Source organism: Amblyomma mixtum, chromosome 6, assembly GCF_055824585.1.
Source record: "Amblyomma mixtum isolate Tamu chromosome 6, ASM5582458v1, whole genome shotgun sequence".
Taxonomy (NCBI): domain Eukaryota; kingdom Metazoa; phylum Arthropoda; class Arachnida; order Ixodida; family Ixodidae; genus Amblyomma; species Amblyomma mixtum.
The window spans coordinates 72,903,161-72,930,688 of record NC_143017.1 but is presented as its reverse complement, the minus strand read 5'-3'; the positions used below and the strand labels follow the sequence as shown (position 1 = coordinate 72,930,688).

At 45.5% G+C, this 27,528-nt stretch overlaps 1 protein-coding gene across 1 annotated transcript; it reads right to left on the bottom strand.

Annotated features, from left to right (window-relative positions):
- Positions 1 to 1,931: 1,931 nt before the first annotated feature.
- LOC149339362 (uncharacterized) lies at positions 1,932 to 27,525 on the bottom strand. Its single transcript, XM_089548113.1, has 8 exons — positions 26,963 to 27,525; positions 25,679 to 25,712; positions 24,726 to 24,817; positions 20,716 to 20,847; positions 19,990 to 20,106; positions 19,781 to 19,871; positions 18,480 to 18,681; positions 1,932 to 13,462 (listed from the first exon to the last, which is right to left on the bottom strand). Exons 1-8 carry the CDS (start codon positions 27,226 to 27,228, stop codon positions 10,671 to 10,673), a joined length of 3,726 nt encoding a protein of 1,241 aa, XP_089404239.1. The 5' UTR covers positions 27,229 to 27,525; the 3' UTR covers positions 1,932 to 10,670.
- Between the last annotated feature and the right edge of the window lie 3 nt (positions 27,526 to 27,528).

Genomic DNA, 27,528 nt, shown 5'->3' with positions numbered 1-27,528 from the left:
TTGCCGCCGTTCGCAGGTGGTCGACCGGCCGCGAAGTTCTAGCTGCGGCGCGCTGAAGAGCCGACTTGGTGCCCCATCTCTCGCTCTGGTATGACGTCAGTAGTCACATGACCGATCGCCAACTGTCGTTCGGCCGCGAAGCCTAGCTGCGGCGCGCTGAAAAGCCGACTTGGTGCCCCATCTCTAGCTCTGGTATGACATCAGTAGTCACATGACCGACCACCGACCGTGAAGGGTAGGCTGCGGTACCGCGAAGAGGCGACACCTGGCGTAGTATTGCTTTCGCAATAAAAATTGCCTGTGGCTTAGCTCTGTTGTGCCAGGATATACGTAGCGTGAGCAGTGGCGTCACGTGGCTCTGTGCCGGCGGCGAGGCGCGCCAGCTGTGAGAAGTGACGTCACTCGCTCCACGCGCATGCGCAGTATCGTCGACGGAGGGAGCACGCGAAACGACGAGACTGTGGCCAGGATAGCTCACGCTACAAAATTCTTGCTGGAGGATATTCGTGAGGCGGTGTCCTTTAACATAGGAGGGTAGATGTGTAAGCCAATTGGCGAGACATTAGGAGGCTATACACTGCAGCAGGCATGGGACAAAGGGAGGTGACGACACCTCTGTCCTGTGTCTGCAGCGGTGTATAGCCTCCTGATGTCCTTTAACATCCCAGGAATACCGCGCCTTTATTGAGAGCCCCTTTACTGCGATAACATTAAAAGCCTCAATGGGGAAAAAAATGTTCAATCTGTCATAAAATTCACCCAATGGCTGGAGGGAAATGATTTCACTTCCGGTAAAGGCATCAACAGGTTCCAATGCCATGGCATTGCCAACACACAAGCAATTAGGTGTCCCTGTGTATTTTTAATTATGTGACTCACCTCTCTCTCTTGTTCAATCCGGGCCGAGAAAGGAAACGAATAGCTCCTCAAATATTTGAGCAGCGTTGTGCAATAGAAAAGGTAGTTTAGGATGGTGTTGTGAAAGTACAGCGAGCGTTTCATTCACTGGCTAAATTAGCAAAGTCCACACGAACACAGCACTGAGGAGGCCTGCTGCAAAGTGGTGCTATGGTGGCTACCATAGTGGTGTGCCGCCATCGAGTCGGCCAGTCTCACGAGTTCTTTGCTTCCTCCATGGCCAGACGCTAGTGCTCTTTCCTCCGCAGTGATGGAGCCACCAGTCGTGGGGGCTGAGGGGTGCGGAGGAATACATTTTGCAGCGCACGCCATTATAACTGGCTCAGATCACCACAGCCTTCACAGTGCTGCAAATGACCAGCGAGATGTATAACGCTCCCTTTGCGGTAGCCGCAGCCACTCTAACAGACTAGTAATTATTTATTTCGCCACCATACCATGCTTGTACCATGCTTTTGATGGTGACCACAGTTGGTATAATACCATGATTCCTTCCCGAACCGATGCCATTTATGTATTTCCCAAACTACGCCTGTAGCAGGATTTCCGGGGAAATAACTTAATGGCTGCTAGCCAAAATGCCGGTCCGAGCTTCGGTCATCCAGAAAGCGATCTCGCGCCGCGCGCTAGCGGTGCGACTGCCGCCGCTGCTCATCTTCCTCTTTACACGCCATTGGCTGAAGCGACGCCATGCCCTGTGCATCAGCCAATAACCAAGAGTGAACGTTAAGCGTGGCGTCCCTTCGGTCAATCATGAAGGGCTGGAAATAAAAAAATGACATGGAATTGGCAAGGAAGTCATTATATTATACCACCCCAGCCATAAAAAAAATTTCCAGGACATAAAATGGCTCGAGTGAGACACAGTCCTGTTCTTTACTTTTTGTGCAGCTGTCAAGACGTCTGGTAAAAACATCTCAAAAGAAAACTAAGCATACAACTCTGACGTGAGTGGTGCAAATGAAAGCGTTTGAAGAAAACTTTTGAAGAAATGAGATGATTCACTCCACATATGTTGAATTAAAAGAGGTTTATTCAGGAACACCGGCCAACTAATTTTAAATTTACCTTTCAGCAAAAACTTGGCATGGAATCAGATCGAACTGCATGTTGATCATGGCAAACGTGAAACTTTCCAGACACAATTATATCTTACGTAGCATGAATACCAAGCACTACAAACAAAGCTTCCAAACAAAGAAAATTTGTATGCTCTGCATTCATTGTCAGCATCTGCAGAGCTCTTAATTCAATGATGCTGACAGATGAGAAGGCATGCGAATGCCTTCATAAAAACAACAACAGAAAGTGGGCAACATTTTGCAAAAGTGTTGCATGTCAAGAGTTGAACACTGGAACAAGACGTACAGCTTCACAACATGAATTTCTACAGTGTCACAAATATTTTTTTTTTTTAACTGTACAGGCTTTCTCACAGAGCGGCTCAATTTATCCTAGAAAGACCCCTAACGGGATGTGTCTCATATAAACAGCCAAGGGTGTAATACAGCCATCGATTTTGCCTCATTTTTCCTTTGTCTTCACAAGAAAACCGCGTATTCAACCTGCCACAACGGACAGTATACATACAATCACACACTGTGCAAAAAGCGTGCAAGACTAAAGAAGAAAAAAGAAAAGAGAAAGGAGTGCAAACAATATCAACATTTTTGCAAGCATTGTTGCACCATTTGTGCTACCTCATGCACATGGCAGCAGTGTTAATGGTCAACAATGTTTTGCCTAACATGAAGGAGGAGAAGAAACAGCTTTAAAATCACAACTACGTACTCCGAGCAGTAGTACTATGACTGTAAGAGAAAAAAAGATAATGAAAAATTTTTTTTTTTGACATAGATAATGGCCTACTAGCATTTACATATATAAAATTATTGCAGGCACTATATAAACCTTGTGCAAACGCTTCTGTCCAGCACAATCCATTGACTGCTAACTTGAACCAGTTGAAGAAACTGCAAACTAAAATGCCATGCGACAATCGTCTTCACTCAAAAGTTCAAAATATACAAAGGCTAAGAACAACAAACAGGGAAGTAGATATAGACAGAGTGAGAGAGAGGGAGGCTAGTGAAGGATAGTAAAACATGCCAAAAATGGACACGACAGATAGCGCACACGTCAGCTTAAATGCCGTAACTCTTTTCTTGCCTCAGCTCCTAAGAAAGCATACAATGGTCACTGTATGGCATCCTCGCACCTCACCCTTCAGCACCACATGACAAAAATGCAGAACAACAAAAGTACCACATGTTTCCACCTCCAGCCATCCGCCAAAATCATTGTACCACAAAGTGACACTTCGTGGCCAAAGAACTAGACCATAAAACGTGTGATGGTGCCTCCCTCCTGAGCCAACATTTTGAAAGTGGTCATTCTCGGTGCGGCTTACGTTCGGTGTGAGCTCCAACATTGCGGACACTCTTCCTGCCGTTGGTGCGCTGTGTGGAGCACCACATGACACATATCAAGTGCAGAAAGAGCGGACATAGCGGGGATCGTTGTCCCTACTGAGGTTTTGATGCTTGACCGTCCTGTCACTTTAACAGGTAGGTCTTGTAAAGCTTGTGGTGTCATAGTAGCATGTTCTGTCGCAACAGAAAACTCATGACGCCACTGCTCTGCGGTGATGTGATCACCTTCTGACCAGCAGAAGTTGAGGTTTCGACGTTTACATGAGGCCACTAAGAATGCTGTCTTGATCTGTGCACCTTCTTGTTTAGAAATGAGTGCCTAATCACTGACCAATGTCTTCAGATATTGCTACTGGTGACAAGTGGCTTTGATGACTACAAAATACCTGTTACAAAAGGAATCAGCGCAGTATGCGGCCGATTAGGGCTGGTATTCTGACTTCAATTTCTTTGAGAATTAATCAGTGGAAGTATGCACTTACTGGATGAAGCAGTGGAAGTGCATTTGTTTGTTTGTTTATGTGGGTTTAACGTCCCAAAGCGACTCAGGCTACGAGGGACGCCGTAGTGAAGGGCTCTGAAAATTTCTACTACCTGGGACTCTTTAACGTGCACCGACATCGCACTGTAATGGACCTCTAGAATTTCCGCTCCACTGAAATTCGACTGGCACGGCCGGGATCGAAACCGCGTCTTTCGGGTCAGCAGCCATAATCACTGAGCCACTGCGGCGGCGGAAGTGCATTTAGTTGTGATGAAAAATGCCACCATACCACTTGGACTGATTTTCTCTTACTGCAGAAAGCTTGTGCCCTCACTGCAGATGTACAATGCGTAAACCACATTTTTTGAAATGGAAGCACAACACAGTCAAAAACCAATTGATACGTTCTGATAAACATGCTTCAGTCTATTTTTCCATTCATATATCAAAAGAAGCAACTGACCACGACTTCTGGCTGCAGCTCTTGTTCAACTGCTGCAGTGCCATGGTACGCTAAGTGCAGCCTCGGCATGTTCACATGAAAAAGTGATTGTTTTAAAATTCGGGCTTCTCTGATAATGAAAGCTACTGCATCCCCACCTACTGCGCTGGTTCGAGGACACAGTCACTGCTGTAATGGCTGTCTAGATCTTTCAGATCAACCCTGACATTCACGTTACCTAAATACTTTAAAGGGATACCGAGAACAAACTCAAGTTGGCCTGCATCGATACTGTACCTCTTTCCAATCAAGAAAACCACTCTCGCCAAAAATGGAGCGTTTATAAGCTAGAAATGACCACAAGACAAAATGCAGGTGCTGCCAATACAGGCCAACATCGCAAGTAAAACACATTAGTCGACATTGATTTTTGGGCACGGATCCCACAGCCTAGGCTCCACCGCCATACGTTTCAAAGTAGCGGCAACCAGTCCTTTTTGGTATGGATGTAACAAGTTTGAATCGAGTAGTGGGTATGTTTTTAAATTCAATACGTCTTTTACTGCCTGGCCAATGCCAACCCACACAGAAACAGCCACAGAATCAATGTTTACTGAAAACTATAACTGGATAGAGAAGGCCTTAGCGTCCCTAAATTCAGCACTAAATTAAACCTTCGGATAATTTGCCAAGATGTAGTTTTGAGATGGCCGGAGGAAAACTGTGCCCCCTCATTGCTCTTGGTGAAACTGTTTCACTTTGCGTGGCTCTGCTGATGTTCATTTGGCAGTTCAAAAATTTTTTGCTGTAAATGGAATAATTTTCTCTGCCATTTGATTCAAGGTCATGACAATAATGACGTCAATGCTATTATGAACTCCATTACTGCTGACTGCAAGTGGATGGTGGTTCACTTGTGAATGAAAATGGCCTGTACATATGACGCCCCCCCCCCCCCTCCCTTTTTTTTCCTTTTATAGTTTTAAAATCTTTATGGGTGTGAAAAAAATGCCTTCGAATACTGAATCGCGTGAATCGCATCCTCGCACAGCACCTCAGACCTTCGAACTAACCAGGCTGGTGCACGCAGCCACTTTGAATTATCCGGTAAGATTTACATTAGAAATTACGCAATGCAGAAATTCTACGAATTATCAGAGTTCGAATTATGCCTCTTCAATAAGAAAAAAAAAAAATCTCCAAAACGGTAAATAGGCAAAACTTGTACTAATATGTATTTTTTAAATAACACATGGTTCTGCTACTGAAATTAAAGCCACACTGACTCAGCACCATACAGAAAAACATCAAAACATGAGAGAAGAGAAATGTACACTGCTTGATTAGACAACATAACAATAAGCAATTTGTAATGGGTCATGCAAAATGAGTGACAATATAAAATGACTGGCAACTAAAAATAATATGATAGGCAGTAAAACCTCACTAACTTGTACTCCAACAAGGGGCCAGAAGAAATGTCTGAACTGTCTGTCTGAATAGCTAGCTGCCCCCGTACGCCAAAAACTCGGTGAATCCTTTAGAGAAGGCTGCATCGCACAAACAACGAACAACCTGTTGTGAAGAGCACGTAGTTTCGGCTTGCTGCTAGAATTAAGCAAGCATAATCAAAAGAAATCACCATCGGTGCACCATTTGGCATCCGAAATCGGCGCCCTACTCAGACCCCTGTCCTTTCTACTATCCCCTCACCCCTTTCCTTTCACTTCTACACTCTGCCTGCTATCCTTTATTTCGCTGCCTCAGCTCAGGTGCTTCCAGCTGCGATAGCAGATGCCGGGGCAGCAAACATTCTTTTACCTTCCATATTAAATGTACCAATAAATAACCACCACTACTACTACTACTCAGAAACAGAAACTATGCAGCCATGCTGTCTATTGGGCCAAGCGACAGGGACTCTCCTATCATCCTCACGTCTTTCATTACGCGCAGGTCTGAGGTGCACAGGCTACAATGGCTTGCCGACGGCACCTCAGATCGGGTTTAGGGTGCCCCATGTGAAATTTTTAGGTGGGCTTTCCTGCATATCATAGTTGACAGAAACGACATTAAAGAGATCTCACAATAGTTCTAAAAAAAAAAAAAAAATGAAAAAGGTAAAGGTGACAGAACGAGTGCCATTAGGTGCAGGCGTTATGTATGCAACACATTACAGAAGATTGAAAAAAAATTTGCGACTCCTAAGCTTGTGGCTTAACTAATAGTTCAGCGAGAATCTGACACCGGTGCTCGGTTTGGCGATGAGACGTCTTAAGTTTGCGCTCGGCTTCACGCAAGGCTGGGTCTTGCTGCCGCCAACATTTTCGTTCTCGGTCAGGAGTAGAGAACTCCATTTAGTTTTTGTTTTGACTGCTTTAGTGCGCCTGGTGACTGGAGAAGTCGTTTAAAAATGAATAATTACTGCACATGTAATATTATCATCATATATCTTTAACATGTGTACAATAATTTGCCGAAATGAGCTTGAAAGTTTGCAGCTAACACGTTTTCTCTTTTCCTCCTCCAAAGCACAATTTCCTACCACAACTTCAATTTTGGACAGCGAAAGGCTGTCTGTCCTACTTCTGCTTTGACGTTGCAGCGATGGCTGAATTTTACAATGACGTATTTCAAGCCGCAATCTGAAGCAACCGAAGAGTGCATTTCATAAGTGATTTGGAATCAGATCATGAGTTCTGACTGGAAGTGCGACAGTATGGTCCCTAGACTCCCTAGACATCGTTCTCCTTCACGGATTCGAAGAGCTGCTCTGGATCGCCGATTAGAATATGCCGTAAGGCATTGGGAAACAAAGCTGCTCTGTGCTGGCAGTAGTTCCAATCCTGCTCGCGATTGGCTGACATGGGTGGTAGGCCATCTTGTTTTCATCAAGTGAAGTATGTGGGAACGACCAATAGCTGAATTTTGCGTGAGGTCCGAGCTTCGAATGCGACTGGTGCACACGATAAACAATGGAGAAGGAAGAGAAAAGGATACCTTTGTACTGCTGTCCTGACAAATTAAATTCAATCTTTGAATAATTTGCCAAGATATTGCGGTTAAGAGATGATTGGATTTATGAAAATTGGCAGTATTCGGAAATTCTTGAATATTCGGGAGTTTCATGCCAATAAAGCTATTGAAGGATGCCTTTGGACTGCTTTTCTAACAAATTAAATTCAACCTTCGCACAATTTGGCAAGATACTGCAGTTCAGATATGGTTGGATTTATGAAAATTGGCATTATTCGGTCGGCGGCGAATATTCGGAAATGCTCGAATATCCGTTCCTCGAACTGGGTATACTATATATTCACACACTCCTAAATATATCTTTGTTTCTAGTAAAAGCAAGCTCTTTTATTATTACAACACGGCAATCTATTGATACACGCCAGCTTCAATTTGTCCTTAGTGTCCCATTGGTTTTATTTTATATCCATTTTATATATTTTTATATATTTCATATATTTTAACAATGAAAGCAGACCTCATGTAAGAAAGGCTACGAACACTGCAAGCTGCTGCATGATCATAAGCGGGAACATGAAGCTCTAGCATTAGATACCACAACTACGTACTCACAATAGATGGTGCTGCAGTATGCCCTTGCCTCTATTGATCTCACAAGCTGTTTGTGGCACTGTGAAAGGCAGTGCTATCTCTCGTCCAATCAGGGCCAAGGAAGACAAAAAATAGTCTGTTGAATATTTGAGCATTGTTGTGACTGTTTGTTAAACAATTATTGCAGTAATTGACAAGGTAGTTCGGGATGTTGTTTTGAAAGTATAGCGAATGTTTCATTAACCAGATAAATCAGCACGAAAGACCGCATTAACGCAGCACTTGAGAGGCTTGCGGCGAAGTGGTGTGCCGCCATTCTTAAGCATGGCGTCCGCCGGATTTGGCCGAGTCTCCTGACCGCAGCAGCTGAACACTGGTGCTCTTTCCTTCTAAAGGATGGAGCCACCAGTCGTGGGGTAAGAGGTGTGGAGGAACACATTTCGCAGCGCATAGTGTTCTGACTGGCTCAAATCGCCACAGCCTTCAGAGCACTTCAAACAGCTTGCGAGATGGAGTACAGTGGGATTTGCTTGCGACTGGAGAGCGGTACCTTGCCCACTTGATGGCCACAGCCCTTTAAACCTCCTTCACTTCAACAAAATGCTCTTCTCCGTACCCGAGAGGGCGCAAGCCACAATGTTCGTGGATTTCCTCCGTTCTTTGGGAGTGGAGCTTGAACAAGCCGCACCAAGAATGACCGCTCCTACTCTAATGAGAACAAGTCCTTTTAGTCAATGTATGGACACAAACAGGGGAAACCGCCAGCTTCACTCACCTCCAGTTCTTGTCAGTCTCCATCTACCACTTCCCTTCTTTGGTGAGCCCCGTTCAAAGACTTTCTTACACTGCAAGCATTTTCCTACGACCATAATCTCATTTGAACTGTTACACTTGGCACCCTCCCTCCACTGCCTTTTCGTTCTAGCACAATTTCCACCCACATCATAAAGAGACCGGACTTCTCCCCAACCAAGCAGTAAACACGCTGCTCAAGCCTCAGAGTTTCCACTCGACATGTAAACTACCGTTTCTTAAATATTTCAAAGTAGCTTACTGTTCCCGAAGCAGGCTTCCATTCATTTACCGGCAATTTTACAAGTAACAGTCCTGCTGCTTCCTCGCTACAAATAGTGCAGATAGTGAATTTGCGGTCACAGCCCTTGTCAATTTTGAATTCTTAAAAATACCAGTAGAACATCTAAAATGGTAATCCATGTAATCACACTTAAGCTATACTTTTAGTTAGTAGGTAACTGCATTGCACGCAATGAATTTTGTAGTTTTTCTATTTTCTTTCAGAAGAAGTAGCTATGTGTGGGAAATAGTCTGCATCACTTCTGCTAAGCTGACTGATGTTTGCAGTAGTGGGAAAGATTTCTTGAGTGAAAATTGCTAGGGGCTAGTTTAAAGGAATTACAGTTTTAGAAAAGCATGTTTAACCAGTACTTTTCATCTCGAATATGTGGCAGCAAAGTCTCCTAAACCAGTTCTATATGCATCTAACAATGAGCTCCTGTGGCTGCAAGAAGACAAGGATTATATGCATAATCCTCGCATTAATTTAGTAAATCAAACCTGTGCTAGATTGAATGTGATGCAGCAAATATTTTAAGCTAAACTCAGTATAATGTGCCACATGTCTGCCTTCTTCGAATCAGGGTCCACATATGGTCTCTAAGGTCTTCCAAAAGGAAAATGATAAAGCCAAACCACCCTCAAGAAAATATGGACAGCATTGTAAATTTTGCCTCACTAGCATCGATAGTGCTACATCTTTTTTTTCTTTCAAATGCGCCTTCAATTCAACATGCACGTGTCATTACCTGGGTTGGAAACAGACATAAAAATAACTGCCCAAGAGTAGGATAATGTAAAATCGCCAATCACAATTAGTTTGATCTGGTAGCGAATTGAGAAGTAAGCCTTGCTAACCAGACATGAAACAGTATGTAATGTTTCAGACACTCTCCAAACTGCAAGATTCAACATGCTCATCCATCACGACCAACCTCCTACAAGCTACAAAGTTTGCACCTCTTAAAACGACACGTTAGACATCAACCTTGGTCACTCAGGCTAGTGAACAAAACAAGCTCTCAAAGCGAGAACGTTAAAACAGGAAAAAAAGAAGTAAAGGTGGGATTACTATAACACAGTAAGAAGTACAGAGGACAACACATCATATTTGTAAAACAGAAGATAAAAGATGTCAAAGGCTACTCTTTTAAAACCTGTGCGCCCTCAAAATGAAGATACACACATACAGTATATATATATTACAAACAGGTGTCATTATCTGCCTACTTAACAGGAGCCTTCTGCAAACCCTTCATCTGCTTTGCCTTCTGCCACAATATAACACAACTGCAAACAGTGTTTCGAGAGCAAAACAAGGGATTAAGAACGGGAAAATGAATGAGCCAAAAAGCCCACCAGTCAGAATGCTGGCCACTGGCAGCCGCAGGTTTTCAGTGCAAAAATGCCGCTGCAAAAAAAAATTAAAGACCCCACTTCCTCAGCCACCCTCACAGCACCTGATTAAATAGGGTGGCCACTGCCCACGAAGCTTCCAACTCAGTGGTAGCTGGTTCACATGGTAAATACTTGGCCATTGATGGGCATTCCATTAATAAGTGACACTCCAACTTTCATGCAACAAAAGCAAAAGCCAACAACAACAACATTAACAACAACAAAAAGGCCTCACCCATGCAAGAGGTCATGTATACAAAATTTAACAACAGGAAGAACAAAAGACCTACGGCTGCCAGTCGCGTCAGCTGTCTGCGGAGGCTCAGCCCTCGGAGAAAAATACCTCGCTGCCCACTCAGGTCATCTCGTCGTCCTCGTTCTCGGCAGTGAAGTCCAACTCCTTAGCAAACTTCGAGAACTCATCACAGTCCTTGAGGTCTTCCAGGGTCGACTGCAGCTCGGCGTCGAAGTCATCATTGTCCTCAAACTTCATTGCTGGCTCATTCTCCAGGGTGCTGTTCCAGTCCGACGCCAGAAAGACGTCCTCCTGCTGCGCCAAAGTTTCTGTGCCGGTGTAGGTCAGTGGGTCCGCGGCAGCTGCAGGTTGCTGGGGAAAACTGAAACACTGACCCACGCTAGGGGTGGCTGGGTAAGACTTGGAGAAACTGTCGATGGCAGCGCTGGGCCCTTGCGACTCCATCTCTTCCTGGAGGAGCAGCATTTGGTGTACAGGCACAGAGCGGCTGCGATAGGCTGCGGGTGCGCCACTGACCAGCGTGGTGTTCTTAAGGTACTCCTGTATCTCGTGTGCCAGAGGGTCACCCGCACTGCTGGTGCTGGCCATGCTCAGCCGGTGCGGAAGAACAGGGCCCGAGGCATGGCGCTGCCGGGCAGAGGACGACGGCCACAGGGGGGGAGCGTTGGCAATGCTCTCCTTGAGGCCAGCCATCCAGCTCGGACTCGAAGGCGGCTGGCCCATGCCAGAGTCGGTGTCGCTCGGCACGAGACTGCTGCAGTCGTTGAGCGAAGGCGCTGGAGGCGGGCACGAAGACACCAGTGGTGACAGTGGTGCCGACTGGGGAGATGGGGGTGGTATGCTGGACGCCGAGTTATGGCGTGAACGCAGCAGTGTGGGCGTCTCGCCGACAGCTGGAAACGAGAAGCCGGAGGTCTGAGTACCAGAATCGCCCACCATGGGGGAGAGTGGAGCACTGCGGGGAGAGACCAGCTGGGAAGGAGGGCCACCTGGGCCCGAGCTATGGCGGGCACGCCCAGGCAGCACTGTGTTGTAGCCACCGTTGGTGAACGTCACCACCTTGCTGGGGTTGTAGGTCGTATTGTGGCGCACCCGACCTGCAGTGACTGGGGTACTCTGGGGGGAAACAAAAGGGGAGCCGGACACCGATGACACTCCAGAGTCCACTGATTGGAAGGGCGTCTGTCGAGGGGTGCCCCCATAGCCACTTTGGCCCGAACTGTGTCGTGACCGAGTCCAGGGGACCGGTGTTCCTCTAGGAGACACAAAGGGGCTGCTTGTTGCACTTGGCGGCTGTGAAGAAGTGCCAACTGCCACCGAGACCATGTCTGTGCTGGCGGCCATTACTGGGGAAGAGAGGGAGGGCAAGATGCCCTCGGGGTGGGGAGTTGTTTGGGGCGAGATGGGCGTGAAGAAACGTCCCCTGGTGCTAGGGCTACAAGGAACGGGTGCAACAGACACCTGGCCAGTTCCCGCAAGCATTTGGTCCAACGAATTCTGAATGCTTGGATCACATGCGAGGTTCCCTGTATCTGCAATGGTATCTTTCAGTTTCACTGACCCATCTAGCAAAATGGCACTGAGGTCATCCTGTGGCTGTAGTCCAGTGCTTTTGGAGAGTAAGTGTGTCCAGGCACTTGTTTTCCAGTGGACTGTTGACGAGGATGCATTGTTTTGAGGCACGGTGACCTGCTTGAGCGTCGTTCCATTTTTCAGGTTCTCCAAGAGAAGTGTCGGGTCTATGTTACAATCTAAGCCTGCATTCTGTTTGCCCATGCTCTGCAGTTTAGCACTGTCCTTTCGCTGGTATGAGATTGGCAGGTTTCTCTCCAACAACATTCGAAGCTGAGAAAGCTGTGCAGTTTTATGCTCTGCACAATGAGCCTTAGACGACGCATCGCCGCCTGTCTGTGCGATAACTTCATTACTCACTGCCCCCTGCGAGAGCTCATCCTTAGAAGCTAGCTTCTCCAAAATGGAAGTGTCGTACGAGGAGTTGCCATAATATTCGTTCAGCACCTCTTTTTCCAAATGCACCACACACATTTCTTCCTTGATTGCCCCTTCAGTGGGCAGCAGCAAGTCCAAGCTGTCCGCTTCCAATTTGGGTGTCCTGGAACTGTCTTCAGTGTGCCTCCTTTTGCAAAGCAGGGCCTCTCCATCCTCCGAGTGCCTCTTCATCGTTCCCACACACACTTCCGTGGTGAGCTTGGTGTCCCAGTCCGAACTGTTGCTGCTTGCTCCATCCTTGGACACCTGCGAGGCTATGCTGCTGAGCTTGCTTCCACTGGACGCTCCTCCTGCTTCTGCAATCGGATCGGCACATACTACGACAGGCGACTGCGATGACGGCACCACCTCAGCTGTAGGCGTAGCCGCAAGGCCAGCTTCCCGGCTGAAGTGGAGCACCACCGCCGTGCTCCGGCAAGCTGCTGGCTTCGGCTGGATCTTCTTGTACTTGCAGCCCGCCGCCGCCGTGACCATGGCCCCGTTGCTGCTGCCCGCAGGGTCCTGGGTGCCAAGCTGCAGGCTCTGCACAGTGGGGACAAATATGATGTTGTTTGCCGGCGGAGCAGAAGTGTGCAACTTGGGCTCCACAGGCTCTTCCTTCAGTCTCCGCACCACGTCTCCGTCGGACGAGATCAGGGACGGCGAGGCCTGGTCCCGTTTGCCCTGGGGCGTCGCAGCCAACACCCTCCGGTGCTGCTGCTGCTGGGAGCGGCCCTCGACTGGCGTGCTACACTGCGAAGATTGCGCCGAGTGTGAGCGCTGCTCGGTGAGCTTGCGCTTCTGGTCGCCCAGCCTCTTCTTCTCCTGCAGCTTGCGCTGCAGCTGCTGCTGAGCTTCCCGCCGCTTGCCCGGGCCCCGAGGTGTGCTGCTGGCTTGGCTCGCTGCAAGCGAAAGCACCATGAGGACACTGTGAGCGTGTCTGCACAGGCACCACAACTCCAGAAAAGCAAAACCTTCACTGCTGACATGCGTGCCATCTACTGTGCCACAATGGACTCGGGCCGTATGAGGACAGAGAGCGCATACTCGGCAAGAAGCCCGACCATTATGGTGCTTGACACTCATCAAATAAAAATACTGTCTGTGGCAGCACTCAAGATATTCGATGTTTACATTGCTAATTTCATTACGCGGTGTTTTGTGCAGCAAGTGCTAACGGTGAGGCAGCCACCTTGTGCAGCCCGAGTGATTGTGCAGAAGTATAATGTGTAGGCATGTGCGAATAGCGGGTTTTTGGTTCAAAGCGAATTTGAAGCAAATAGTACCCTTCGAATAATTTCGAAGCAAATATTTAGAATGCTTCTATTCCACAAAAAAAGGTGCTTCTGCCTGCTCGCTTGCAGCGAGCATGCGTGTCTCAGCTTTGGGATACGCGCCAAAACGTTATACGCTCGAGACAACTACTTCGGATTTCGAATACCAAACATTCGGATCGAATTGAATATCGAATACTTTACTGTTTGATCCGATATTCAAACTTATCAATATTCGCACATGCCTAGTAATTTGCAATACTATATGCTTATCTGCAGATGTACTATTCAAATGGAGGGTAGTCGAATGGTGTAGATGTGTCTTCAGTTGAACTACAAGGGTCCGTTCTAAGCACACTATTGTTATTCATTTACATAAATGACATCTGTGACTGTACTATTTCTTGTGTATGACTATTTGCGGATGACTGTGTGCTGTACAGGTGTATTGGTAATCTGAATAACTATGTTATGTCCCACCAACAGGGTAGAAATAGACTGCTCCAATTTAAATTGCAACTCGCTATGCTCAAAAGCATATATCTACTCAATTCTGTGTCAAAATGCATGACTGGAGGCTTAGACGCCAGTAAAAAGGCCGCCTCCAAAAGCAAGGCTAGGAAATTATGCTTGGAGAGCTTCTTTGAACAATAAATAGCTGTTCCCTTTTAAATTGAGCTGTACTGTACCTCTCAAACCTGTGGGTACAAACCATGTGGGTTGTACGTTCAACCATGGCAATCCCATGAGTAAGAGGGCAAGTCCAAGCTGCGAACTTGCACAATGTATAAAGTGTGTGAAATGTAGGTATAACCATAACAGCCTGGTGTCACCAATAGCTGATCAAGTGCAAAAGAAAGATTGCTTTCTTAAGTGAGCTATCGCTTTATGCTAGTTTTCTGACCCTCATACAAGCTCCTTCCCAATTAATTCACTGTTTATTATTAGGATGTTTTTTCTGCAGCTCTGTAACATTACTTTGAACAAACATGCAAAGAGCACACTGTACTTGAAGTGTGGTCATAAAGATATGATGTTTTATCCATTTGACTATAATGCCATTTTCATAGTGTTGCCAACCGTTGTCTCGAGACCTGTAGTCGAGACGAGAACCTTCAGGAGGAGAACTCCATCATCTTGTGTGATGCGACAGAGGCGCAATGAATCCAACGCCCCAACAAATAAAAGAAAGAAGGAAAGAAAGAAAGAAAGAAAAACATTCAGGGGGGCGCTTTGTTGACCTAAAGTGCGGAGAGGCGAAAGCCTTAAGCACGATGTTGCTGCTAGTGTCACTGATGTGTGGTTACGATTTTAAGCTTCGTCTCTGAGTGTGGAACGCGATACCGTCTCGCAACGCTGCCAGGGAGTCCACAGAACGCCATCGCGTTCCGCTCTACCTCTTAATTGTCGGTAAATTAGTTTTTGAGGAAAGGAAATGTATCTGTGGCATATCTCAGTGGACACCTGAACCTCCCCTTAAGGGAAGGGAGGAAGATGGGAGTGAACGCTTTGTTCATTCCAAACCATCGAGCTGACATGGCGGAGTGGTAGCGTGCCCGTCTCGCACTCCGGAGACCCTGGTTCGATTTTCAAACTCGACCAAATTCCTTCTAAGTTTTATTTATTTATCTGGTCTGACTAGAAAGCTTAATTAGGCTAATTAATTAATTAAGCAATGAACTAAACTCAGTCTCACTTAGTTGGAGCATCACTATACGACCCCTTTAATTGGTTGCATGGTTACTAGCCTAAGTACAATTGGCACCGTTTGAAATTCGCGCTCTCTGACGTCCCGACCATTTGGTCCAATTGAAAAGCGTGACATTTCTGTCGACAACTCCTGCTTACAAAGATGAGGCATTAAAGGCTTCCGCCTTAAAAAGAAAGAAAGAAAGAAGGAAAGAAAGAAGATGCATTTTTGAGGCTACAGGTTGTGCAGACATGTGGTGTAGGCATGGGTTTTCTGAATTTTTGCTCAAAATGAGGCTTCATGCCTGGCAGCAGCATTGCACGACGTCTTGGCTTGCAGACCAAAAAATGCTGATATTCGCAGTAATGCTACACAAATGTGAAACTGATTCTGTCACAAAAATGATGTGTCTGTACACTGGATGGAAGCAGCTGTGTTGGGTATTGTAACGCTCTAGCCCCAGCTAAGTGTAATGTGGCACCTAGTGGCTCGAAAGAAAGCTCTCCCCATGTGCTTGTCATAACTTTAGGGGTGCTCTCATAGTGCTGACTATCGCCAAGAGATCTTTAGTGAATGTCTTTAAGTACAAGTAGGCACCTTAAGTCCCACAGCAACTGTAACATGCTGAAACGTGCTGTAAAAAACGTAACAGAAAAAAAATAGCGAATTTTAACACTTCACTACTTTTGAAAAATTGGTCAGAAACAAGAAATCTGGCGGTTCATCACAAGGGCCCGAATAAGTCTAAAAAATTTGTAAGCCTATGATGCAGCTTCAGTAACTTTGACTTTAATTTGGTTTTGGTCGGATAACAAACACATACCAGAGATTTAATGCGGCTATACACCCTTTTCGCAACGAGGAGGAAAACAGCACTGAACTCAGCGCACCCAGTGCCATTCCTCTTCCCTGGTATGCGCACACGGCGGAGTAGATGGCTGTTGACCGCAGATGCCAAGGCATGGTACATCAGAACATGTGAGTGCTACCGTGCTACACAGTCATTTAAGTGATGAAATAGCTGCAAGGTATCTTGAATCCAGATTCAAAGTGGTACGGCTATCACTGTGCTGCTCTCGCAGCAGTAACTACTATCAAAAGCTAAAAAAAAAAAAAGATACAGAAAAGTGCGAATTGTATCAATAGCCACAGTATGTGCACTATTGGCTGTTTCAGTTGCAACGCTTTCCATCGAACAAAGACAAGCAGCATTTTTGGATTGCAAGCCCCAACCGCAAATGTTTCGCTCTATCAGCAGCATCTCGTGCATGCCCTGAACACTGCTGGTGGAGAACGGGTGGCCAGAAATGTAATATCCATGGATGCTTAAGTTGGGTTATAAACGAAAGGTACTATCGGCAGCACAAGTTCACGGGACGCCGGTTGGTAGCACAAAATTATTTCAGCACCGTCACCTGAAATTTATGAAGGTATGACAGGACATGCATGCTCTACCTGATGGTATCAATTCCTAATTAATTGGTTGTCAACTTATTGGGTAGTGAGGCAGTACCACAATGATGTTTTTTTTGCCAAAAACACATTTCTAGAAAAACACTTTTCTAGCCGTTAGTACCTGTTAATGTGGCTATGTGTACAAAAGCCAGTACTGGAAATACCCAAATTTCTCCATATCAAATACACTAGAAAATAAGTGTACATAAACCAGGCTTTTGCTCAGGACATAAATGACAGGAGATGTTTCATCAGAACTCCACACCGTAGCTGCACCAACAGTAAACTGAGTGTACGCATAATAGGTGCACTCAGCAAATGTAGCACGACTAACATTGCACTTACAACAGTCGTAACGAAATGATTACCTTTGCTAGCTTCAAATTGTGCAAACTGTTCCCCGAGTCTATTTCTAGAACTCAGTCAACGACCATAAAAAGTATACCAGAATAACAGCTACTTCGTATCTCTTTCTTCAACCCTGTTGCAGCCAGCTTTATACGCCACCGCCGCTTTGCACTACACACAGTTACGCACAACCCCTGGCCAGATTTTACTTCCATATGTCAGTCATGAGCATGCACAACTGGCCTCATCATACACCTAAGCCCCGATCATTTTTCAATTGAACAGCTTCACTGCTGCATGAAAAGCTTTTTCTCTCAGTCGGGAACTTCCAAGAATGCAACAAGATTAATGTGGAAGCTTTGAATTACCAATTCGTACCACTTGCGCCCTGTTCCACAAATGCGACCGCACATACCAGTACGGCGAATATTGCCAGCCTAGACACTAGATGGCGTTACCATACCAAGATGGTGGCACCTTTCATAAAACAGTCTATATCCAACGAGTTTGTTCAAAACAAATATTTTCACATAAAACTGGGGAGGTTTTTCAGGAGAAATAAGGTCGTGTTCGTGCAACTGGAAGGTTTGATCACAATTCAGAAGGCCCCAGACAATTCAGAAGGTTTGGTTTGGTTTGGCTTATGGGGTTTAACGTCCCAAAGCGACTAAGGCTATGAGAGACGCCGTAGTGGAGGGCTCCGGAAATTTCGACCACCTGGGGTTCTTTAACGTGCACTGACATCGCACAGTACACGGGCCTCTAGAATTTCTCCTCCAAAGAAATTCTAGCCGCCGCGGCCGGGATCGAACCCGCGTCTTTCGGGTCAGCAGCCGAGCACCATAACCACTGGGCCACCGCGGCTGGCACATCTAGGGTTACATCTAGGGTTACAACAGTCCGGAAACAATGGGAGAAATTCTGTTTGGTTAACTTTGCCCAAAAAATGAAGCAAAGACCAGGGCCGTACCCTGCTTTTTTTTTTTTAGTCCTTTGCAACTTGTGCATCCACTAGGTAAAATGCCGGAAGTGTTTTAGTATGGGAACAGCCTCACGCTGCGAGTGCAACTTGGAATGAATCTGACATGCGACACAGTATGCACTGCAACAAGAGGGTGTGTTAGGAGATGCACCGAGGAGAAGCAAGCTGACCTTTGTCGGTGCCCAGCGCCTTGGCCGAGAGCACAGTCGCTGCGGCCACTGAGCGGGCATCCACGAATGTGCTGTCCACCAGATGTCGTGCCAGGTGGCGTACGGTGGGGAACTTGTTGGACAGCATCTTCTCGGCCCATTCACGCACGAGCAGCCAGGATGCCTGGCTCAGCTCCTCCTCCGAGCCATCCCGCGGGCACTCCTGAACCACACCAAAGAACAATGAGCCCCCCAAAATTAGCCGTGACCACAAAAAAAAGCTGCGACTGCATGGTTACCGACTGTTGTGCGAGGTTTAATGGCATATAGGCGACGACGGTTATCATGCACCAACACAGGGTTAGAAATAGTTCTCTGCTGTGTTAAACAACTACCAAGTTTTTCATAAAGTTTTACACTTGTTTGACACATTTCCTTCTTTCAGTAACCTCAAGACTCGTGACAAATCTACAATTGTATTTTCTCCTAAAATCAAGCTAGGGTGGAAAGGAATGCGATGTTATAACATACGGTGAAATGCTTTTTCCTTAGTTTCTCTATTTTTCTGTACGGAAGTAAAAAGTGGTCTACTACGACCACTTTGCCACGCAGTTCACAAATAGGTTTTGCCAGTTCACAAATAGGCCTTCGTTGTTTAATGAGCTGTGTGTAAGGCACGCATGTCCAGGGAAAAGGTCGCAAGAAATCACTTCAATAAAATGTTCTTGGTGCTTAGATGACTTCAACTGACCGAGAATCAGTTCTACCGGATGCAGCACGGCTAATGATGCATCAAAATCTCACACGGGTCATCGCGAAGTTCACAAAAATTGCTGCACACTTTCTGCGCCCAGATGCATAGCTAGAGGTCGCAAACACACGGATCATCGCGCACTTCACAAAAATTGCTTTACATTTTCTGCAACCACATGCATTGCTAGAGGTCGCAAAAAGATAGAGAAAATAAAAAAACAGCAAGAGTGGATAAGGAAACTTGATGATGGATTGGCTATAGATATAAATAGTGCCATCTAAGAAAAGTCAGCAATTAGCTGTGGATACATGGCAAAAATGGCTACTTGCTTGATATCTTTGACATACTCCTAGTTTGAGTTCACTGAAAGCACTGTAACAATTTGGCAGTTCAAAGTGGTGTATTTGAAATCACTGTTGATTATCTAAAATTGTCTAAAACAATACACATGAATTAGCTCAGTTTAAGATAGTGAACCAACTACACAGGCATTTTGAAAACAGTTGTGCAAATGCCTTGTGAACCATGCAGTACGTATGTCACAATGAGTGAATACAATCACACTCACTTTGGTCAATGAGTCATCGCTTGCCGAAAGCAAGTCTGGTAGAGTCGGTGACTTCATTTCACACTTCTTACGAAGCCCGCTATAACAGTACCTACAAGGACACGGCGCATGGCAATTCAACGGAAATGCACAAAACTGACAGCACTCAGCACTGATAACACTTGTCATTCTGCACAGTGAGGCAACAAACCGTGGCTTGAAGTACTTGCCTAGAATTGCCTCTTGTGCCAAGTCGACGTGGTCTCACTGATGGGAACACGTGTTTCATCACTTTGCCGAAGTCAGCAGCACACAGTGGCTCAATCTTGTTCTTTTCAAAGAAACTCCTGCAAATTGAAATAAAGTGTAAAAAGCGGGTGCAGTGCACAAAAATACAACCTCGATGATGCACCTTGCATGCGCACACTCTCTACCAATACACTAATGCCCAGGGCATTCAAATATGTCGGCAGCAATTCTGAAAGCTGAATGAGCAAAACAGGCAGTCCCTCTGCAGCAACATCACGCTCCCAGCACACATTGTTTCAGTGCATCCCATACACAAGCCGAGTAGCCCAGTTCTCTGCAAAGTTGCTCCGCAGACTACTGAGCAAAACGTTTGGAGAACACATGACACTGTTACACATCACCACCAACCATGACAAATTAACATACCCCACTCACACAGAAGCTTCCCACTTGCTAAACAAAACTCAATTAGTCTAGGTCAGCACAAGATCACACAGGCTTACCAAGACTCACAAGATGACGATGACTAGGATGAGGTCAAAAGCTGACAGGTTCATGGGATCACACAGAATGAGATTTGGATCGGCTCACTCAGCATTACGACCTCACAAATTCCACTGAGCCTACATATGAGATTTGAGTGCGATTTCCACAGAGTTCCAACAACTGGGGTTGCCTGTGCTAACCTGTGCCTCAATGTGGCTCACCTGTATTCCTCGTACACTTCTTGCTTAGGCAACGACGTCTCCGGGTCTTCTTCAAGGTGGCTCTGGATCCATGTGTAAGTCTGTGCCACCTCTGCGTCTGCCTTCTTGCCCAACGGATTGCCCGAACATTTCCTAGGCAGTGCACAAGAGCTCATGACAATGTGCCCATTGTGCACATGCTGCCTTCGGCATGCAAGAACTGCTGTCAACGGGATCACATGGAAATGAAGCCACTGGCGTGATAGGTCACCATAATCACCACTGCCACCACACCAGTCATGTCCAATGCAGGACATGGGGTTTCTCTCAGTGAGCTCTAATCAGCCCTGTTTTTCACCACTTGCAGCCACCCTATCCTTGCAAACTTCCTACCGTATTTTCCGGTGTATAAGACGCAGCTTTTTTTCAAAAATCTTGCTGGTGCGTCCTGTACAAGGGTGCGTCTTGTACGCTAATTTTTCGTTTTTTTTTTTGCTAGTTCAGAAACTACTCATGTTCATGTTCAAGCTTTTTTCACAGAAAAAATATCACTACCAATGACGCAGTTGTAACACGGTTAATACCCCAATACGGGGACTGCCGTGCGCAACTTTTTTAGGTCAACTTTGTCATGAAACGGCGGGGATGACGACTTCAGAGTTCATAAACATGCGGCCGTTTCAGAGGCCCCAAGCAAAAGTAATGTGAAATGCCAAACGATGGCGACAATCGCGCTTCTCACCATTGTGAAGACAAGCCAAGACAAGCCGGCATTTTTTTTTTATTCACCCTTTGCAACTTTGTTTGCTCCGTGTAAGTAGTACGTACGTAGCGCGAAGAGAATGTTTCAGCTGCGTTGCCTCCAGAAATGGGCGAACTTTTTGATAGCACTTCCGAAGATTAAGACTTCGAAGGTTTTAAGTAAAATTAAAATTTTGTTACGGACATAAGGAGAGTTCTTTCATTTTTTCTTTTTTGCTAAAACGTGGGTAGGTATGGCGTGAGTGCTGCCTTTTCGATCACTTAGCGTTGCTCAAGAACTTCTCACAAGTACGGTGCATTTCGCGATGGTTGCTCAAGCGTGTTTAATTAAGCCTTACTAGCCTAACTGGGTAAATTGGGGTGCGTCTTATACATGGGTGCATCTTATATACCAACTTTTTCAATGTCAGCCTGCATATATGGCGTGTGCGTCTTATACAAGGGTGCATCTTATACACCGGAAAATATGGTAATCTCCCTTCCCAACCTGACATTCTTGTTTCCCCTGCTACGCTATATATCCTTGTGTTGTAATCCCCTCTGCTATACTAGAGGCCCGTCAGCTATTTGCTTGCTGTATTACATGCCCTGTCCATTTAAATTCCTTCTCCTTGATTTCTGCTAGGAGGTACCATAAACTCGTGTTTGTCCCCCGACCTGCTCTGCTCCCTTGCAGTCTCTTTAGCATTACCCATATCATTATCCTTTCCATATATTGCTGCACTATCCTCTATATTATTTCAAGCCTACAGGTTTGCCGTCAGGTTTCAGCACCATCCAACTGCAATCCTAGGCACCGGACTACGGGAATGTTGCAGTGCTGTCGTCTCAGCTGCAGAGCTACTAGTGTAGCGTGCTGCACAGCGAGCGGCAAATCTGTTGTCAAAGCTTGCCACCATTGAAAAACACAACAATAAAATGTGAATCCGTGCTGCCCTGCCGGACTGCAGAAGCCCTCCTTATTGCAGATAGCCATGGCCACTCCCCTTTTTCAGCCCATCTGCTTACTGTGTGATGCCAGAGCCCACTCAAGAGTGTCAGTGCACACTACTGTCATAGTCCCAAGAAAGGCTACAGTGTGTGAGCATAAAAATAAAGAAACCCAAGTTAACTGAAATTAATCCGGTACACTTCACTACATGGCCTCTTTCTCTCTCCCTACTTTCACCACCTGCGTCATCCCTACTCTGACCACGCAATTAAGACTACCGCCAAGAGTGAGATAGTTACTGTGCTTTTCCGTTCCTCAGAATCCATCGTAATTTTTTATTTCCTTTCAATGTGATTTTTGCACCCACTATAGCCATCACGTTTATTTTCTGTGTAAGCTGTTCATCACTAAGAGAAAAAAGAAAAGAAAACACAAATAAATTTTGAATTTCATTCCCCTACATCTGCAAAGTAATCTGAAATAAGCTATGCCAGAATGAGTGCTACTCGGAAAAATCACTGAAAAGAGCAAGGCTGACTATAGCACATGCAGAAAAGGGAGAGGAAGAAGAGAAAGCCAAATTAGCATGTTGCCAGAGAGGTTAAAGAATGAAACGAAAAGCGAACCTGGGCAGCTTAACAGCCTCTGACGAAGGTCGAAATTTAAGCTGGCCTATAACTGACATCCTGGCCACGTTTCCACTACAACTCCTACAAAGCTGTGGCTTAAGGGGGGAAGCTACTCTCAAAAAAAAAAAAATATTAGTGAGTCACAATTCTGAAATCTTCAGAGAGCATGTATTTCTGTGTGCCGATCATAAATATTAATTTCATGTAAAACAAGTTCTTGTGCACTTATGCGACACGTAAGGTAAGTTTTTTTGGAGAGAGCACTGAATGAATTTTGCTGCAGGAAACTTGCTAAAATGCATGTCATTGGTTTGCCTTGATATCAAAGAATGCAATAACGGTAGAATTATCATCCTGCCTATCATGGAAGTTGAGCTGTGGGGTTTTTAAGTTGCCACTTCAGAAATGGAACATCTGTATTCCTGTTTCTGGAGTGGCACCTTCAGAACTCTTTAACACAACTTCTATAACAGGCAGGATGATAATTTTACCCTCATTGCATCCCTTCATGTCAAGACAAACCAATGTCATGCATTTCAGCAATGCACAAGGACCTGTTTTACATGAAATTAAATCAGACATTTAAAATAAGCACACAAAAAAATACATTTTCCATGGAGATTTCAGGACCATGACTTCATTAATAAACATTCTAAAGGAAGCTTTCCCCCTAAAAATGTCGCTTAGTGCCTACACTGCAGGCGCACAGAAACTTTGTTAGCATGCCTCAAAACCTGGGGCCAGACACAGCCTGTGCTTCACTGTAAAGTTCATTTCGATCTTAATGTATTCATCTCTCAAAACCTGTGGAACATTGCCCTCAAGTACTTCACATTTAAAACTTTTGCGAAATTAACACTGCCTGGAAATCATCACAGTGTGTGTGTGCATATGTACTGAAGGTTGTGGAACCCTAACATGGTATCTACTAAAAAAAAAAAGGAGTGCATAGCTATATATATATATATATATATATATATATATATATATATATATATATATATATATATATATATATATATTTCTAGCGACATAACATCACTACTGCAAGAAATTTTGCAGCAGAGCTACTGCAATCTTTTTGTCAAGAAATGCCAAAAATTTGTCATCATCTGATTAGCATTAATAATAATAATAAAGTGGCATCCCAGCATATGTACCTTAATGGCCCAGCTGCTTAAACAAACATGATCAGAAAGACTTCAAGGGGACCAACTAAGTACAAAGCAGATATGAAATAAAATCCAGACATTTAGATTAAGATATGCCGCCGCGGTGGCTCAGCGGTTATGGTGCTCGGCTGCTGACCCGAAAGACGCGGGTTCGATCCCGGCCGCGGCGGCTGGAATTCCTTTGGAGGAGAAATTCTAGAGGCCCGTGTACTGTGCGATGTCAGTGCACGTTAAAGAACCCCAGGTGGTCGAAATTTCCGGAGCCCTTCACTACGGCGTCTCTCATAGCCTCAGTCGCTTTGGGACGTTAAACCCCATAAACCACACCAGATTAAGATATATCATATTAAAATCCCAGCTGCTTTCATATGACTGTGGCGGCAGAAAAGTAAAGGCATACTTCCGGCTATTGTGAATTTTTCATCCACAAAGACGGCTTAATGAAAGAGGATACCCAGCACTTATTGTTGAGGTTCTTTCGTAATGCAGCCACTCGCCAATAATCGATAGCATGTCACTAATAAAATAAAAACTCACTGCTTAAGAGGATCTGCTTCAACTGGTGTCCCAGTGGGAAGCTGGAGATAAAGAAATAGCTTCTCAATGTCGGACAGCTGGCCAACATCCTCCTGTGAATGCAAGCAGGAAAGAAAAAAGGAGTTGTCTTTTTTCACTTTTTCATTAGAATGTGGAGGCTGAATGATCTGCCAAAAAATGTTATTTCAACATCACGAAAAGTGCCTGAAGGCACTTTCAGGAACAAGTGAAACCTTATGACAACTTTTTTTTTTCTGTACCTCAAAAACTCCACTCGGGAGCATTTGTTCCTGTAGCAGCATCTGCAGCCTCTTGACATTTTCTTGCGAACTGTGCGATAGTTTTTTGGAACAAGGAATTTTCTGGACATGCATACACTGTGACAGTCATCCCACATGGTAAAACTGCGCTTAAACTACAACACATACTTTATTTAGGCGAAGGCTACAAATTAGAAAGGAAGGTCTCCAAAGTGTAGCAGTAGAAACGTTTCATCAAAGCACGCACAATTCAAGAAAGAAGGGTAAACAATTCATTCCTTTTGAAATTATTCTTTGTGTGATCGTGCTCTAACAGCACATTAATTGTGCCATTAACAGTAGCTCTTATAAATATAAAAAATGGTGAAATAGAAGGAAACGTAAAAGTGCAGAGCCAGAGAAGCATGACACGACTAGGAAACAGAGTCACAGTCACTGCGTTCACACAGTTAATACAGAGTATATGCCTGGAAAGTCATAATTTAAAGAGACTCTGAGGCAAATCTAGTTTTCTGATTGCCTAGTTGGGAAGTTACAACATGCAGTCATCACTATGTAACCTTTTCACTGCTTGCAGACGCTGACATCTATGCTGGCATGGTATACTACGATGAAGAAAGTCACATCGAAAGAGAAAGGCCATCACTGTCATAAAAATCACAACAGAAAGCGAAAGTAAGCATTTTGACTTACAATGAGAGCCGCTATCTTTTTCCTTGCTTCCTCACTGAAAAAAAGATATATAAAAAAAATGTTGAACATCAAACTGCAAGTGTACACGTGAGTTGTTCACATGCCACTAAACTGCCGCAACAAAGCACAACAGGTACACGAAGGTATTCAATTTTTGCAGCTCAAACATTCGTCGATGGAATAAAAGTATACTTGTTTCAAAAACGTAAGGTTATATAGTTTTCGTACACCTTCTTAAGGTGTTGCATGTTCAATGAATCTGTAAATCATGTGTTCTTGCCCTTTAAGGTCCCCCGGAAACTGAACAGCTCATATGTCATGCTTTGCTGCTGTACTTACGGTTCACTCAGCTGAAAAAGATATACAGGAAATAATTTTTTTGTCATGATACCTTGATAACCTTTCGGAAAACACCATTCTGCATGACATACATGACAATAATCAACGCTGAGCGGTGCACATTACAGGTCGGCAGGAGCCGCCGTGGGGGAAAAAAAAAAAAGCTAGAGAGAGTGAGAGGGACTGCTACATTTCGATCGTCGTGGCCTCTACACAAGCATTTTGCCAGCAAAGGTGTCGTGGCGGCCAGCTTGCCGACAGCGGGCGGTATACATACGCCGCGCGAACTAAGGAGCCAGCAGGCTGCCGCAATTAACCACGTACAGCGCGCGCGCGGCGTTCCAGGCGCACAACGCCGCGCGATGCCTGGTGCCTGACCACCACCGCCGCTGTATTCTCAGCTGCAGGCAGGCGTGGACGAACCCGCGTTTAACGGGCCCCGGCGCTTAGAGGCTGAAGCAACTTCCGTGCAGCTTCATAGCGCAGACTCGCAAACACAAACACACAAATGAAGGGTCTCTTTTTCTTTGTTTGTTTCTTTTTCGCTCACTCGCAAAGCGTTGTTCCCAAACAAAGCAACAGCGGCAGGGACTGGGAAGGCTGATGCGTCAGCGGCATAAGCTGTCACGAATAACGGATGGTACCGTCGTCAATTCCGAGATGCAATGTTTCGAGCACGGCAGAGCAACTCGCCGACATGCGCGCATGCATCCGCGGCAGGCGGCGGGCGAAGCCATGCAGGCACACTGGCGCTAAGTGCACAAAAGCGCCGCGCTCGCGCAAGGCGCTCCAACACAGAGACACGAGAACGAGTCGTCAGGTCTCAGTAGGAGCAAACGGAGAGTTTTTCAGCAATGACTTACGATGCCACGCCGCTAGAAATAAAATGTCATTGTTTACGGTTTCGATCCAAGCGTCGCGGGCTCGCTAGCGCGCTGCCATCACCTGATTGACTGCTCGATGTGGCTCTTCATCCAGTTGTTCCTGACCGGCTTCGTTGTTTCGGTTTCCAGCGTTCCAGAAACCATGCCCATGTTCTCAGTTCCAGGCACATTTTCTTTAAAATCAATCCCGTTACTCAAATGACTACTAACGTCAATAGCACAGTCCGCAGCGTCCACCTCAGGCAGCTCGTCTTTCACACAACAGCCGACTTCCGATTTGACCGATGCCTTTTCCTTCTTCAACGTCTTCGTTTTTGCAGGATCCATAATTTAGGTTAAGCTTCACAGGTTTAAAGCAAAGGACACACTTATTTAAAACGATTACCATTTTGGCACGGGAATCAGCTGGACGAGTTGTTAGAGGACGCCGTAAAAGATGTCACCAAACCTGCCCGTCCAAGCTCCTGTCTTCTTATGCGGAACATCAGTTTTGATCGAATTGTCTAAATAATAATGGTGGCGAAAAATAATGTTCACTTGCACTGACGATGTTTCTTTAAGATCGCTAATTTTTCGTTGCACCATGTCCAGGCCAGGTTTTCTCTCAAGCCGGTCGATAACGCGCAT